Consider the following 14,853-nt stretch of genomic DNA (forward strand, 5'->3'; position numbering starts at 1 on the left):
GATGGTCCGTCGACAAGTACTTAATCTTTCACTTTACCTTTCTGTAAGCTGAATCATAGGAGTTATATGTAAATATATCCTCTAACTGCTGGAGAGGAGAGGTTATGCTAAAGTTCACTTTGTGAAGGATGCTCCATTGGTGAGTGTCTCTTTGATGTGTGCTACAAAGGCAGCTTTGGGTTCTTGCACTGAAGAAGGGGGCGGGGGTGGGGGGGTGGCGGGGACGTTTTCTCACCTGTTGCTATGCATTTTTACATGGATGAGCTCCACTGAACCCAGAGCTCCTGCAGACAGTGGGGAATTCTGGATATCTCTAGAGAGGCACCTGAAGAAAGATTCTCTCTCCTCTCTGAACTGTGCAGGATGTTTTTTTTTGTTTTTCCTGCTTTCAAATCCATGTCCCCCACCTTCTCCCCCTCTCTCTTGCTTTTCTCTCTCATAGTAATTATGTGTGTATTTGATGTGTAGGTTTGAGCATAATTATTCATGAGTGTTTGCATGTACAGTGAGCTTAAGTGCGTGTGTACATTCACAGACACCCACACTTATGACTGTTGGAGTGTTGTATGTCTCTGTATTTGTATGAAAACGTGAAGTTATGGATGAAGTGCTTTTCAGCCTCACTAAAGCTCCTTCTAGTTGTTTATTTAATATCAGATGGTGAAAATACAATACTATAGCCGGACAAGATTCAAAACAGTCTACTGCAATAGATACGGTATTTTATTACCAGATTTTTTACTTTTTCTCTTTTGCCAATCCAGAAATGTTATTTTTCCATGCCTTGAGGATGGGCCTTTGAAGTTTAAATCACTACTTTTCCTTGTGTATTTGTGCGTGAAATTTTATACTGTGAATGAGAAAGTAATATTTCATACCCAATATGTTATCTGTTAACACCACACTCTTTGGAATTCTGGTTCCTTTGAATGTGAAAGCTTACACTTACTTGCCTTGCATATGTAGACTGCATAATATCAAATCTAAAAAAAAAGAAAAAAAAAAGTGGGCAAACCCTCAAAAGTTGTCAAGCTGTTCTTTTGTTTTTAGTCTGAGTCTTTCATTCTTTCTCTCTCTCCTCTCTCTCTGTCCCTTTCTCTGTCTGTTTCTCTCTCTCTCTTTGTTCCCTCAGTGTCATAGTGGATAGTGAGGAATGGAAATATTTCAAAGAGCTGACTAAAACCCTCACACCTCTGGAAGAGGACATGTTTCACCTGAAGGAGAACACTTTGACCCCGCAGGTCTACCTAAGACCTAAAGAATCTGTTCACATCCCTCTCAAATACCAAACCTTCCACTGCGACCACTCTCTCCCTTCTCAGGTAATCCAACACAATGCCACAATAATAAATTAACAGTATGGAAAAAGCAGCTACATTTTGAACCGTTTACGAAGGAATCTTCTTTGTTTGTGCCTTGCAGCAGAATGTAAAGCACAGTCATAAATATCACAGTTTTATAGCATCAGTAAAGTAGGACATCTCCCTGAGGTGATGAGTATGGGCCAGTGTGTCGGCCTGCCTGGAGATCTACATGACTGATTGGCTTGTCAGCAGGTTGGGGTGCTCTGCATCCAAACTTTGACTCCTCAGCTACAGCTGTCTGGACAAATGCTGTCTCCCACAGTCCCAGACATCTGTCCTAATCTGACAACAGCCCTAAAACTGTCCCCGCCATCACATAGAGCCTTAGTCTTAGAATTGTTGCCGCTGATAATGCAATGAGGGTTTTCTTTTTTTTTGTATATTGGTGAAAAGGAGCATGCCTAGCAGACAGTATACACATGCCACGACTCATCCGTTTTGCACAATTTAATTGACATTTAAAGTGTCTTCATTTCTCCCATATGATTTCAGTCTTGGAGCAGCTTGAAAAGTGCTAGAAATCCACAGATGGCCCAGAAAAATCAATCCAGCACACTGCTGACCAAATCTGTAAAGGTAAGAAGCTCAGATTGTCTCCCTATCATACATGCAATCTTTTGATTTTTGTAATTTTACTTAGGTTTGTTCCAAATAACAAATTTGTTCATCAGTCTACCGAACTATAACATTTTGTAGCGTGACTGTAACATCCTCTGTGGGATTGTCTTATGAAATTCTACTTCAGAGAGCTGCTGATCATTTGTCATTAACTGTGCAAGAGTGGTATCGTGTTCCCTCCCCAGACATTCCTCATAACACCCTACCAATTATACAAGAGTGTCACTTCAGCCCTTTCGCTCCACTGTAACACTTATTGAGATGACTGAGTCACTGATGATCAAGTCAGCCAGATCACTAAATCTTATTCATTTTAATTGTCCTCTTACACGTGGGCTTAATGTCTGCAAATTTGCATTTTTAAGCGTGATCATCCATGGATGCATCAGCATCTGAATTGAAGCTGTTAATAAATGTTTAGCAAATTGTTTGCCTCTTGATAGGAAATGTAACCACAGATAGTATTCGCGTGGGACAAGCATGGGGAAGTGTGAGTTTGGGCTTGTTAATTGATTATGCCAGAGTATACACAAGCCTGTGTGCTCTGCTCTGCTTTCTCACTTCCTCTATTAGTCCTTGTCATGATGAGAAGTTCAGAATAGGAGGAGGTTATGGAGTTGGCACTTTTGTACAAAGAGTGAATGAGCAGGTAAAGTAAACACAGGTGTGTGTGTGCATGTGTGTGTATGTGAGAGAAGCAGTGTATGAGTGAGTGTGTGCGTGCGTGTGTTAGACATGAAACTAATTTGCACTCTGTTTTAATGCATCCTAGAAGAGTACAACTAGCAATAATGCTTTAGTTAAGTGATCCTCTTTGGTCTTCAGGGTTGGGGGTGTCAGGATTACAAAATGTTGTTGGTCGATACCAAAAACCAGTGCAATTCCACAATTCTCAATACCTGATTGCATACCATGGCAAAAACAGAAATCCCATGCAACATACACTCCTTGATTAAAAAAATGTTGTATGAACATTCACAAATATTTAAATCAATAGCATTTGGCCCTCAAGTGTCTAACAGTAAACAGTAAACAGCAGCTTTAGAGTATCTCCTTCATTATTCAAGTAGAGAATAGTTTGCTTCCCTGCAGTAATAGAATACAGAAAGTAATACAACAGTAATGAAATGTAAAAGACAGAGCTACTAACAGTAACAACAGCCTGCGGTTATATATATATATATATATATATATATATATATATATATATATATGTTGTATATAGCAGCGGTATATACTGTATCTTTCTATTAGTTAAACAACTATCACTGAAGTAAAGTGCAGATGGCATTCAATAATATCAAGATGCAAACCAACTTTTATTGCACATCTTTCCAACTCCAGAACCCCAACACTGCCATAAAAAAAAACAAAAAAAACCCAGTGAACACATATGAGCACTGACTCTCCAGGCCCGTGCTGGCATATAGCCTTCAAGACAGAAAATCACATCTTGACACAGTATTGATTTCAAATTTGAGGAATTATACAAAATGACAAGCTGAAATTTTCAAATTTGTTTAGAAACCCTGACTGTAAACAATAGACAGAGTTTTCTGACATGCTGACAGACTATTGTAGACTGATTGTCTGTAAATATCTACTTCAAAGGCTACAGTTCTACTTTATTGACACTTGATGGAACAATAAGGTTGCTGCCGTGAGCTATTGCCTAAACCAGTAAGGTAATTTAGCGCTTAGCCAATCAAACATCGTAGGCAACTTTCTTTTCGAAGAGCGTGACGTTTGACAGTGCTGTAGCAGCATTACCGTGCTCCATTTTCATGTTTTTTTTTCTTTTTTTTTCCACATCTTTTTCTAATGTGTTGGTTGGACATTCCTAACTTTTTCATCTACTTGCAGTCAGTCAGACAGGAGTGTGGTGCTGCTTTTGACTCAGTACCACTGATACTGTAGTATCGTTACATTTTCAGTTTTTTGGCATCAACTTGTTACCGATGTGTCGATTCTTGTGACATCCCTATCACCCCCTATGATGTGCATGTGGTAATAATTTTAAAAGGCCATGTGATGTTAAAATTTTCACTGAACCCATACTCTTCTACACAGCAAAAACAATTGATCAATAATCAAACTGCATAGGATTTTGTTAACATTTTTATTAACATCAATTTATTTATAAAGTATACTTAAAAAATTATATACATGTTCATCTCATCAAGCAGATATCATAAAAGTTCAAGTTCTTTTTCCAAATAGTCATCAGTATAGTGCTGATGTGTTATGTTCACCTTGCATTTATGACATTTCATTCTAGTCATTTGACAAGTCTCTCCCTGACAGCTGTTTTTAATGTGTTTTATTTAAGTGAACAATTTTCTTCAAAAGCACTGACTCAGATTTTAAGTGCAGCTTGACTACTCCCTGAGCAGCATTGCACACACACAGACACACACACAGACACACACACACACAGACACACACACACACACAGACACACACACTCAGGCAATGTTATGTTGTGACAGGGCCATGGGACAGGCCTTCTCAGACAGGTGCTCAGGTTTGCAGAGGTCTGTGGAGGATGAGGTCAACTACAAACATTTCACTTTGCCATTAAGACAAGAAGTATTTACCAGAGTGAAGACAGAGAGAGAGAGAGGGAGAGAGAAACCATGAACAAAACAAAACAAACCCGGGTTCTGGTGGGCATAAACGTCAGCTTAAATCAAGCAATAAAACAAGAGCTGGGCAGACTAGACCACTTGCAGTCGTCCCTAAAGCGTCCAATAGCACCGGCAGTGGCATCACCTGTGTTTTACTGAGAGCTGACCTGAGCTGAGAAGCAGCTTCTGCAGCCGGGCTGATTCAGACTCCATTAACCCTGCCTGAACTCCCCAGGCACCCCCTCTGAACCCACAGCGTTAGGGCGGGGGGCAGACTCAACACTGTTTCACTCTGTGAAAATGTGGACCCTGTGAACGAAAATAATAACATACATAGTGTTAACCTCTTTGTTGTATTGTATTTATCTGTTTTTCTTATAAAGCTGAGGTTTTCTTGGGTGAAGTTTTCCTGTGCAAAAAAAATGATGTTTGGAGGAATCTTCTGGGCAAACAAAACTCTCTAGGATTTTTGTAAAAAAAAAAAAAAAAAAAAAGAAAGCTTTGTTGCTGATTTTGCTGTAAAATTTTACATTTTTGTCAACGATAGTTCACAAAGAGCCACTGTGCAATTTTCAGTAATACTTCATCTATGACTCACACAGCAAACTGCCAACTTCTCCTCATCTGAGTTACACAGACAGTGTCGGTTTAGGGGTGGTGCGAATGTTAACAGGGTGATGGAAGGTTCTGGAAGCCCCTGGACATGCGTGTCTAGGGGATAGGCCGTGTTTAGCCCCACAAGGCTGAAGCTCCATAATACTGCAGCTGCAAGCAGATTTCCCAGGTCAGCTCAGGTCAAATGTTTCACTCTACAGAAGCAAACATTAATTCACACAGTAGCAGAAAAAATGCTGTGAACCATGGAGGCATTTTAACATTTTTCCCATTTCAACAACAACTGGGTAATTTTTTTTTATGTGTTGCTGGTTGAGGTTTTTATTGCAGACAGATTTTTTGTTGTCAAGAGTTATTGCTGTTTGTTTTAATGATGCATACACTTCTCTTAGGATCCAAATGATATGTGTTTTAACTCAGCCAGTGCTGCAAAGATTGTAATATGTGACTATGTTGGTGCTTCAGCAATTTTGAACAGATGAATTAGAAACAAGGGAAAATGTCTTTGTGTATTGACTATTACACGGTTAGCCAAACAGTGGAAAACTCAGGGCAGCCTCTGAAAGTTTTTCTTTATGATCTGTTTTTGGTTTTTTATTTACTCTCAAATCGCTCCTTATATTTGTATCTGTGCTAGTACATGTAGGACAGCACCAGCGGTGTTTAATAAATAATGTTGTCCATTATAATGAATATACCATAATGGTTGGTAAAGTAAATATCCACAAAATTCTGTTTTATTATGTGGGCAGGGCCTTCTCCTTACCATTAAAAATATATCATCAGTCTTATTAAAATAATGTTTTCATTAAATTGGAATTGCAGTTATACTTTGGATTTAAAAAAAAGACATGTTTGTATCAGAAATCGTGAAATCTTTAATTTGAAATAAATAATAATAACAGTAATGATTCAGTATCATTCTGAAAGCCAAAGCCTCCTGATTTAGTGAAGTACAGGCTGCAGTGACATCAAGACAGACCATCAGGAGAATATTAATGAAACATTCATTCATTTTACTTATGCTCTTACCAAGATGTGCATTTATTACTCTCCATGTCAGAGGTCTCACACGCACATTTGTAGAAACCTCTGTGTTAAGAGGCTCACTCAAGGGTATGGTGACAGGGAACTGCTTGAGATTCAAACCCCCAACGCTGCAGTTACCTTCCTTCACCACTGCTTCATTACCATTCCAATATAACGGGAACACCTACTGGGAACAAGAAATGATGATTAATCTAGTGGAAAGGGGGGAAAACCAGTATGCATAGACAAAGGTGGAGCGTGTGTGTGTGTGTGTGTGTGTGTGTGTGTGTGGTATCATGGAGGAAAGGGGCAAAGAGACAAATATGGCCTAACACAGGGGGGAATAGAGTGGCACGGAGATGGGTTCTCTGACTGAGCAAAAAACAAACTTAAATAGGCTTATATGCCCCCCCAGCCCTCCTGTGCAGTGTGTGAATTATGACTGTTGGCACTCAATTGCCAGTGGCAAATTCTGTCTGGAGAGTTTGATATAGGATGGAGTTATAGGATGAAATCAATATTGGTTATGCAGGGTTAGACTGTGAAACAGATTTCATGTTGAGATTGCTCCTGTAAAGGAGAAATGAGAAGGAGAGCGATAGAGAGAGAGAGAGAGAGAGAGAGAGTGAGAGTGACACTGGAGTGAAGGTCTAGATATACTTACACAATGGATTTTCAGTCAAAGCAAAACAGTGGTCTGCGCTATGCCAAGCATTCTCAGCCACAAAGATGTAAACACGTTGGGAATGCGTTCTGGGCTGAACTATTCGACGCTATGCGCAAATGCTACAGCAACACTTGGTTCTCGTGGTTACGAAATGGGTTAGAGTTCTATGTAGTGTTGTTGGTGTGAACTGTGGATTCTTAGAGCTGTGTTACATATATTTTGTGTCCGTTCAGCTTCTGGGAACTCAGGCTGTTTGCACTCTGCTTTACAGAGGATTTGTGTTTCTGGCCTTCCGGTTTGATTCCCGCACTGAGTGGAAACATGTTGACTCGCCAACAAAATGGGTTATCTTACCATGCAAAAATCTCCAGCTATTCTGGGGCTTGTAAATTGCATGTTTATAAAACAGGAGAATTGTCTGGTAACTCACAGGCTGACTAGCTGTGCTAAAGAGAGAGCTCTAGTTAAAAAATTATACTGTTAGAGCATGAAAGAGAAAGAAGAAGAGATCTGTCTGAGGAGTTTTACCTCTGAATGTACAGCTCCTAGGTAACTGGCTACAGTCCATTTAATAAGCTGCACCAGAGAATCAAGGCTGAGCCATTTATTTGTAATGTCTTCACATCTGTGGGCTGTGCGCTTTCATCCGACAATATCATATATTGTGACTTTGGTGTTGGTTATAAAGCACAATCTAATGGTTTTGCGTGCTCATCAGTGATTGTGAATGGTAGCCTATATTTTAGTATTGAAGTCATGGCAGTTCTGGAATAGATATCACAGTAATTTCCACACAAGTTTAAATTTGTCCATGTATGCAGAGAGTCTAAAATACTCTTCCATGGTCTTAACAACAGACTTTTTAAATGAATCATGCTTCCCTGAGATTGATTTGTAATTTAAATCATGTTTGATTTCCATTCACCTGTTGTAATTTCTCCCTCCAGGTTACGTTCAAGGCGGAGGATGGCAAGCCGCTGGCGATATGCCAGGTAAACGTCGAGCCCACGCCACCTGTCATCGATCAGACATTTCGCTTCTTCCACCCGGAGCTGACGTTCCTTAAGAAAGCCATCCGCCTGCCACCCTGGGAGAGGCCGGCAGGTGCAGCTCGTTAAAACAGTCACTCCTGCTTTATGCATGGCCATGGCGGGAAGCCCTGATTAGATGTGAACTAAAGTCTCTGCTTGTTTCCTCCTCCCCTCCTCATGTTTACTCTTCATTGTCTGACCGTAACCCCCCCTCCCCACTTCCTCTACCCCAACCTCACACCCTTCCTTCCAGGAACGCCGGGAGGTGTTGCAGATGGTTCGGTGCCGGTCTCCGTGCGGTGCAGTGACCCCAATGTCATCTGTGACATCATGGCGCTCGTGAGCAAACTGAATTCATTGCTACAGCAAATCAGCTGTTTAGTCCTAATATAAAAATGGTGATTTAAAAAACAGCAACAACCTCTCTAGACCTTTTTAATCTCTTTGTGCTGTCTATGGAAAAGCTTAAGTTTTATATCAAAAGTATGTATAAAAAATTTTAAAAGACGATTCTGTTGACAGCTAACAGAATGTTCAGTGTGTTTTTTATTTATTTATTTATTTATTTTATGAGTACCACTGACATTTGTTGCTTACCTAAAGACAGCTGTTTGGAAACAGACTGAATAAAACATTGACTTGAATGTTTCTTCAAACCTCCCATTAGGCACTGGGGGAACCGCAGGACGTGTTTTTCAAAGTGGCCGGCAGCCCCAGTCCTCAAATAAGGAAATTCTTCATAACCGTTTTCACGTACGTATGCATACCTCAGCCCTACCCCCCCCCCCCCCCCCCCCCCCCCCCCCCCCAGCATAATCACCACCTTCCTCAGAATCTCCATGGTTCGATGGCTGTCCTTGATTAAGGTGTTCATGTATGTGATTAATTTCATTTGCTTAATTAGGATGTCTTATTCGCTCTCTCTCTGATTGCATGAAGTTTAGGATATTAATTTATTCATCCAAATCAGAGATGGACATTTAGGCATCGATAATCACACAGGGAAACTGTTTTAAACAGGACTTTGTAACTTGCCTCTAGTCTTCCACAACTGTAACCCCATGAAGAACCATATTCTGACTGCATTTAGTGTACAGAATCATATGCAGTCACCAATATAGCTAAAATATTTTAATATGTTAAAAAAAAAATCAACTACAATATTACTGGATCTGACATGCCCAGCTGATGTGAGTCTTTGGACTAGACATACGTGTTTAGCTGTAATGTCTTGACTTCCACTGTGTGCCTGTCAGTATGACTGTCAATAATCATAATGTCAAAATGTAACACCAGTAAATACCACTGTGTTTTTTTTCTTACATATTGAACACTGATGTATTTATTTCTCATTAAATAACCAAATTCAAAATGCTTTATGGAAACCTGACATTTTGTTTAGATGAGAAAGCAATGGGAGTAGAAGAGATGAGAGGAGAAACTGGTTTCATATTCATTTATTTGAGCTGTACATGTGGGAACTGAATTCACCAGTAGACAAACTTCAAAAGACAGCATCATATATATATATCTCATATATAAACATATAAAGAACTGAATGAATTGGGACTGGTGACATGTCCAGGGTGTTTCCCTGTGTTACACCCAATGAGCACTGGGATCAGGGATGGGCAGTATTTCAATTAAATGTATTTAAAATACATATTTAATTACTTTTAAGTATTTTGTCATTTGTATTTTGCTAGAATAACTAAATGTAATTTATGACAAAATACTTTGGGAGATTGTATTTTGTGCATTTAAAATACTTAATCAAATATTTCATTTTATTCTCAAGTAAGACAAGAACGTTCATCACCAGGCTTAGTATAGGACTACTGACTATAGGTCTACTAAATATAGCCTATCACAGTCTTTGGCTAGATGCAAGTAAATCACGTGTCACATCCTGTTGGGTCCCACGCTCTCGTTGTGAACTGTTTGTTTTCTTCGTGACCAGTAACACAAGGAGAGAAGCTGCTTTGGTGCTCGGTACAAGTTGCCTTGAGGCAGTGGTTCTCAACTCCAGTCCTGGGGGCCCGCTGTCCTGCACGTCTTTGTTTTAACTCTCCTGAGCTCAGGACTGACACACCTCATACTACTGATCAATTAATCATCAAGCCCTTGATTAGCTCAATTAACTGTGATAATGAAGAGTTAAAACAAAGACGTGCAGGACAGTGGGCCCTGAGGTCTGGAGTTTGGAACCACTGCCATAAGGTAAAGTATATAATAAGATATACTATCAGATATTGCTCACTGAATGTCATTATAGGATGTAAGAACAGAGCAATAAGCAAATAGCTGTACTCTAAAACTTGTGAATTTACTTGCTAGCTTGCTAGTGGCATTCTAGCTAACACCATAGGCATGCTCAGACAGCCTGGGACAGTGTCATCTTGTGGTTAGTCTTATGGAAGCCTTCATTAGCGATAAATCAGGCTAGCTATTTTTGTTCTAAGGACAAACTTAATTTCTAACAGCTAAATTTAGGCGTTTTTACATATAGTAGTTAATCTCCTATATTAAATGTGTTGCACTTCTACAAATGACTGTAAAGTTAGAGATCTAGGAAATTAGCTTACTGTACTGTTGCACTTATTGTAAATCGCTTCTAAAAAAGGCATCTGCGAACTGCCTAAAATAGTGTTACAGATCATTCTGTATTTATTTTTGTATTTTCAAAATACAAATGACTTGTATTTTAATTAAATACATTTTCTCACACCAGTATTTTGTATTTTATTTTGATACATTTGATGAGCAAGTATTTGTAATTTGTAACAAGATACTTTTTGATGTATTTGTGCCCATCTCAGGCTGGGATAGGCTCCAGCATTCCCCCGCGACCCTAATTAGGATAAGTGGCTTAGGAATTGAATGAATGAGTGATTGATTGTATTGGTCATTAAACAGAATGAAAGTGCATTTTTAAAATGACCGTTGTCCTGCTGAATTTCTCCTGTGTGTCAGTGACCGGTGGTTAGCGGTTCCTGCCCAGACGTGGGAGGTGTACGTTCATTACCTGCAGCGGGTAGACGTGAACTGTGCCAGCGGGCAGCTCAGCTGGCACTCCCTGGTACTCCGAGGTACTCAGGCTGTCAGGAAGGTCAAGTGTTACTCTTCTCATCCTCTGGAGATACAGGTACAGCAACCTAGTTCAAAGACCGGATCCCCCCCCCCTCCAACACATCTCTGGACATCTCTGTAGGCTCTCTGCTTTTTTTGTTTGTTTGTTTGTTTATTTGGACAGATGTCCATTTGCGGAGAACTTGTTCTGTAAAAGTAAAAATAAATGTTGTGAGTGGGTGCCTTTTTCGTTGTTGTTGTTGTTTTATGAAGACAGCTGCTCTTAACTCTGTCCCTGTTTTTCAAAAACAAAATTTCGGGTTGTTTCCATACTAGACTGAACCCATATAAGATGTTAGAATAATGACAATAACAGAAAGTAACAACAAAGAAACAACAGCTGCTCGTTCATCAAGTTTGACTTTTTGTATGGAAATCAATGTAATAAATATTATGGCAGAAAAGAAAATAAGTTATCACAGTGATGAATAAAACAGACCTTGATAAGGAGAATTAGATGAATGTCAAACAGACCCATTATGACCAAATGCAGTCTTGATTCTGTTTCACAGTGAAAAGGGTCCTAAACTGAATATAATATATTCTTTCAACTATAGAAAATCCAGAAGTATAATATAGCTATTTTCTTTGTTGTTTGTTTTGCTGGTGTTTTTTTTTCATTTTGTTTTGTGTTTTTTTTTTTTGTTTTGTTAACACAGATTGATCCTTCTGAGGTGTTTGTTCTGCCCCCTGAGGGTGTTCAGGACCTGCAGGTGGGGTTGAGGCCTCTGCGTTCAGGCAGCCGGTTCGTCTACCTGAACGTGGTGGACGTCGAGAACTGCCAGCTGGTGGCCTCCTGGCTTCTCGCTGTCACCTGTCGCCAGCCGATTGTAACCAAGGTAATTAAAGCAGTTATTAAAGTGCCTGTGCTCTTTGACTTCTTTAGCCAGATAACATCACTACGATGCCCACTTTGTCACCTCTCCGAATTTAAGTAACTGCTTAACGGAGCAGGAGTCACAGCCTAAGTATGCAGCAGACAACTTCAGAGCGCTAATACCCCTTAATGTGCTATCATCCCGCTTCCGAGTCATAGCCGCCAAACTGGAGGATTCAGATAGAAGGGAGCAGGGGTATTTTTGGAAATTTGGACTCATCCTTAAATCACACTGGCTCACTTCCTGTCTTTCTTTGGCATCTAGCCCATCACTCACTCACTCACTCATTCTCTCTCTCTCTCTCTCTCTCTCTCTCTCTCTCTCCCTCTCCCTAATGTGTCTGAGTGTGACAAACTCAGCACAACAGCTCAGAGAGAAGTGAGTTCTCAGTGGGCTGTCGGGGCCCCTTGGCCGGCTATCATATTGTCTTATGGGTATACCGCTGCGTTTGCCAAAAGAGACTGACAGCCACTCGATTTAATCACAACTCGTGCCTCGGCTCACAGCAGAGTCTCTGACTGTGGTTAATATTGACTTCAGACTTCCCACTCATAGACTACCATTGGATGAGGCTTATGAGATGTCCATGCAAGTAGATGTGAGATGCGTCAAGGTTGCCAGAAATTGATTTGGATCCGGTCTCAAACCAATTTCCATAAAAACAGTCCCGGCACACACGCAGAAAAAAGAGACAAGTATAAATGCAGAGGAAATTAATTTCTTTGACATGAGGTCTATTTTTTCCATATTATATAAATTGCATTTGGTTCTTCATTTAACCATTTGTTTATACAGAGTGTATAAAACAGAGGAGTGAGGGGTAAACTTTCCATATATGGGCAGTTTTGAGGCATCAGTGGTGAAAATGTTCAGGATAACGCTCTGGAAAGCGCTCTGTGTTTTTCACTCTGGTCTGGATTATTGTTTTTTTCCTTTTTGTTTCTTTCTCCTCCCAGACCTATCAGATTTCAGTGCCTGTAGGAGAGGGAAGGGGCACCAACAAGAAAATTACCTACACCAACCCGTACCCCAACCGCCGAGTCTTTCAGCTGCGCTCTGACCACCCCGACCTGCTGCAGTTCAAGGAAGATCATTTTCAGGTGAGGGTTTCAAGAGAGTGACGCCAACAAAGCTCTCGCTCACCAGCTTGCCTCAGAGAAACTGAGGCTTTGCAAGGTTATGTTTTTTTTCTTTTTTGTTTTCCTCCAGAACTTCCCTGAGAGTTTAAGGTTATAAAGGATGATGTTTATTGCTTTTGTGAAGTCGTTCATGTCCTTCAGAAGGAGAAAAAAAAAATCAGCTGAAATCCCTCCTTGTGGTTTATTTCCATATCTGGTTCCCCTTGAGCTGATAGTAGCTTTTACCATCACAAACAAAATCTAGGCTCATGGTTATTAGGCTTTGCTCAGTCCTTAAATGACAACATGTCCCCAGCAGTGGGACTCAAGTCTGGTGTGCATTTCTTAGGCTGTAGTATTTTCTTGTAACCTATTCCACAGTTTAGTGTAATAATGTCATAGTATTGTTCAAATAGAGTTGGGGTTGCATTTTTTTTTTTGTTTTTTGGTTTGGAGGTTAGGATTGCAGACTCGAAAATGTTAATTTCATCATTCAGTGGTTCCATTGATTTGCTTTCAAAATCCGAGTCTCAGAAGACAGGTTATGTTCTATTGCTGAACAATAAAATTCGACAATGGTGTAAAATGCGAGACTGTTGGTATTGAGCAGACACTATTAATGATTGTCTGCTGACACATAAAACATACTCCGAGAGTGTACGAAGAGAGAGAGAGAGAGAAAGGAAATAGTCCAGTCTATTACCTGTCTAGTCCACACTGCTTCAGTTATCTTTTCTTCTGAAAGGATTCATGGAGGAAGTCGTCTTAAAAAATGTGTATAGAGTTGTTTATTTAACCCCTCCTCTACGGAAAAAAAAGGAAGAAAAAAATCCCTACCGTGTCATTGCGAAAACATTTGTGGCGCCAAAAAAACACCCAAAAAAACAGAAGAATCGATACATCTCTGCTTTTGGGAAGATTACTGAATAAATCCACTGCATTGGCCCATACATCTTAGCTGGCCATTAAAGACGATAGAGAGAGAAAGAGGGAGATGGAGTTTCTTTGTCCACTTCAATGAAATGCAGGGCCATCAGTCTCTGACAGAACAGACACAAATGCATTTAATACAGTGTGCATCCCTCTACCAGCAACTCCAAGGAAAAGAATAACTGCTAATTTCTTTATGCTGCTCTTATAGGTGTAACCGTACCACACTTTAAGTAATAAAATCTTATGGGTTCATTAATTTGTTACACAAATGATGGTTCTCTCTAATTAAACAAGATGTTAGTAGTAATTGTCGTCAGAAAGTCTGTCACAAGGTATACTTGAATTTCAAAGGACGTCTGGAGTAACAGGCTTTACTCAGAGTGTAGACATGAATCAGAAACCTATCCAATGTTCTTTGTAAAGTGGCTCATTTGCATTTAATGCGTTTACAGAAAAAAAAAACTTTACTTTAACCACTCTGTCTGAATGAATGTTGGCTTAGGTTGGTGGAGGGGAGATCTACTCTATCGGCCTTCGCTTTGCGCCGAGCCAGAGTCCTGGCACAGAGGAGATCCTCATCTATATGAACAATCAGGAGGACAAGAATGAGGAGACGTTCTGTGTTAAGGTCCAGTACCAATAAGCCATCCACTGTGTGCGCTCACTGATCGTGGGACTGTGCAGAGATATCGAGCAAACTGTCATATCAAATTTATAAAGATTCTGAGAGAAAACGTTTTTTGTGGTTGTATTTGTACTTTTGTACGATTTTTTTTTTGTGTTGCTTTTTAATTTGAAAAATGAACCATTGTTTTGAATGTAGATTGCCTCAGAGAGATTTTAT

The 14,853-nt window shown here is 40.0% G+C and overlaps 1 protein-coding gene across 1 annotated transcript in view; it reads left to right on the forward strand.

The window, feature by feature from the left end:
- Nucleotides 1–14,652, forward strand: part of nphp4 (nephronophthisis 4) — a 101,543-nt gene extending 86,891 nt beyond the window's left edge. Inside the window, exons 21-29 of the mRNA XM_030785241.1 lie at nt 1,133–1,322; nt 1,857–1,940; nt 7,868–8,024; nt 8,217–8,290; nt 8,619–8,704; nt 10,925–11,096; nt 11,740–11,919; nt 12,915–13,058; nt 14,512–14,652. Coding sequence (XP_030641101.1) covers nt 1,133–1,322; nt 1,857–1,940; nt 7,868–8,024; nt 8,217–8,290; nt 8,619–8,704; nt 10,925–11,096; nt 11,740–11,919; nt 12,915–13,058; nt 14,512–14,652 — 1,228 coding nt within the window. The remainder of the gene's footprint in view (nt 1–1,132; nt 1,323–1,856; nt 1,941–7,867; nt 8,025–8,216; nt 8,291–8,618; nt 8,705–10,924; nt 11,097–11,739; nt 11,920–12,914; nt 13,059–14,511) is intronic.
- Nucleotides 14,653–14,853: the final 201 nt, after the last annotated feature.

Source organism: Chanos chanos, chromosome 9 (assembly GCF_902362185.1).
Source record: "Chanos chanos chromosome 9, fChaCha1.1, whole genome shotgun sequence".
Taxonomy (NCBI): Eukaryota; Metazoa; Chordata; class Actinopteri; order Gonorynchiformes; family Chanidae; genus Chanos; species Chanos chanos.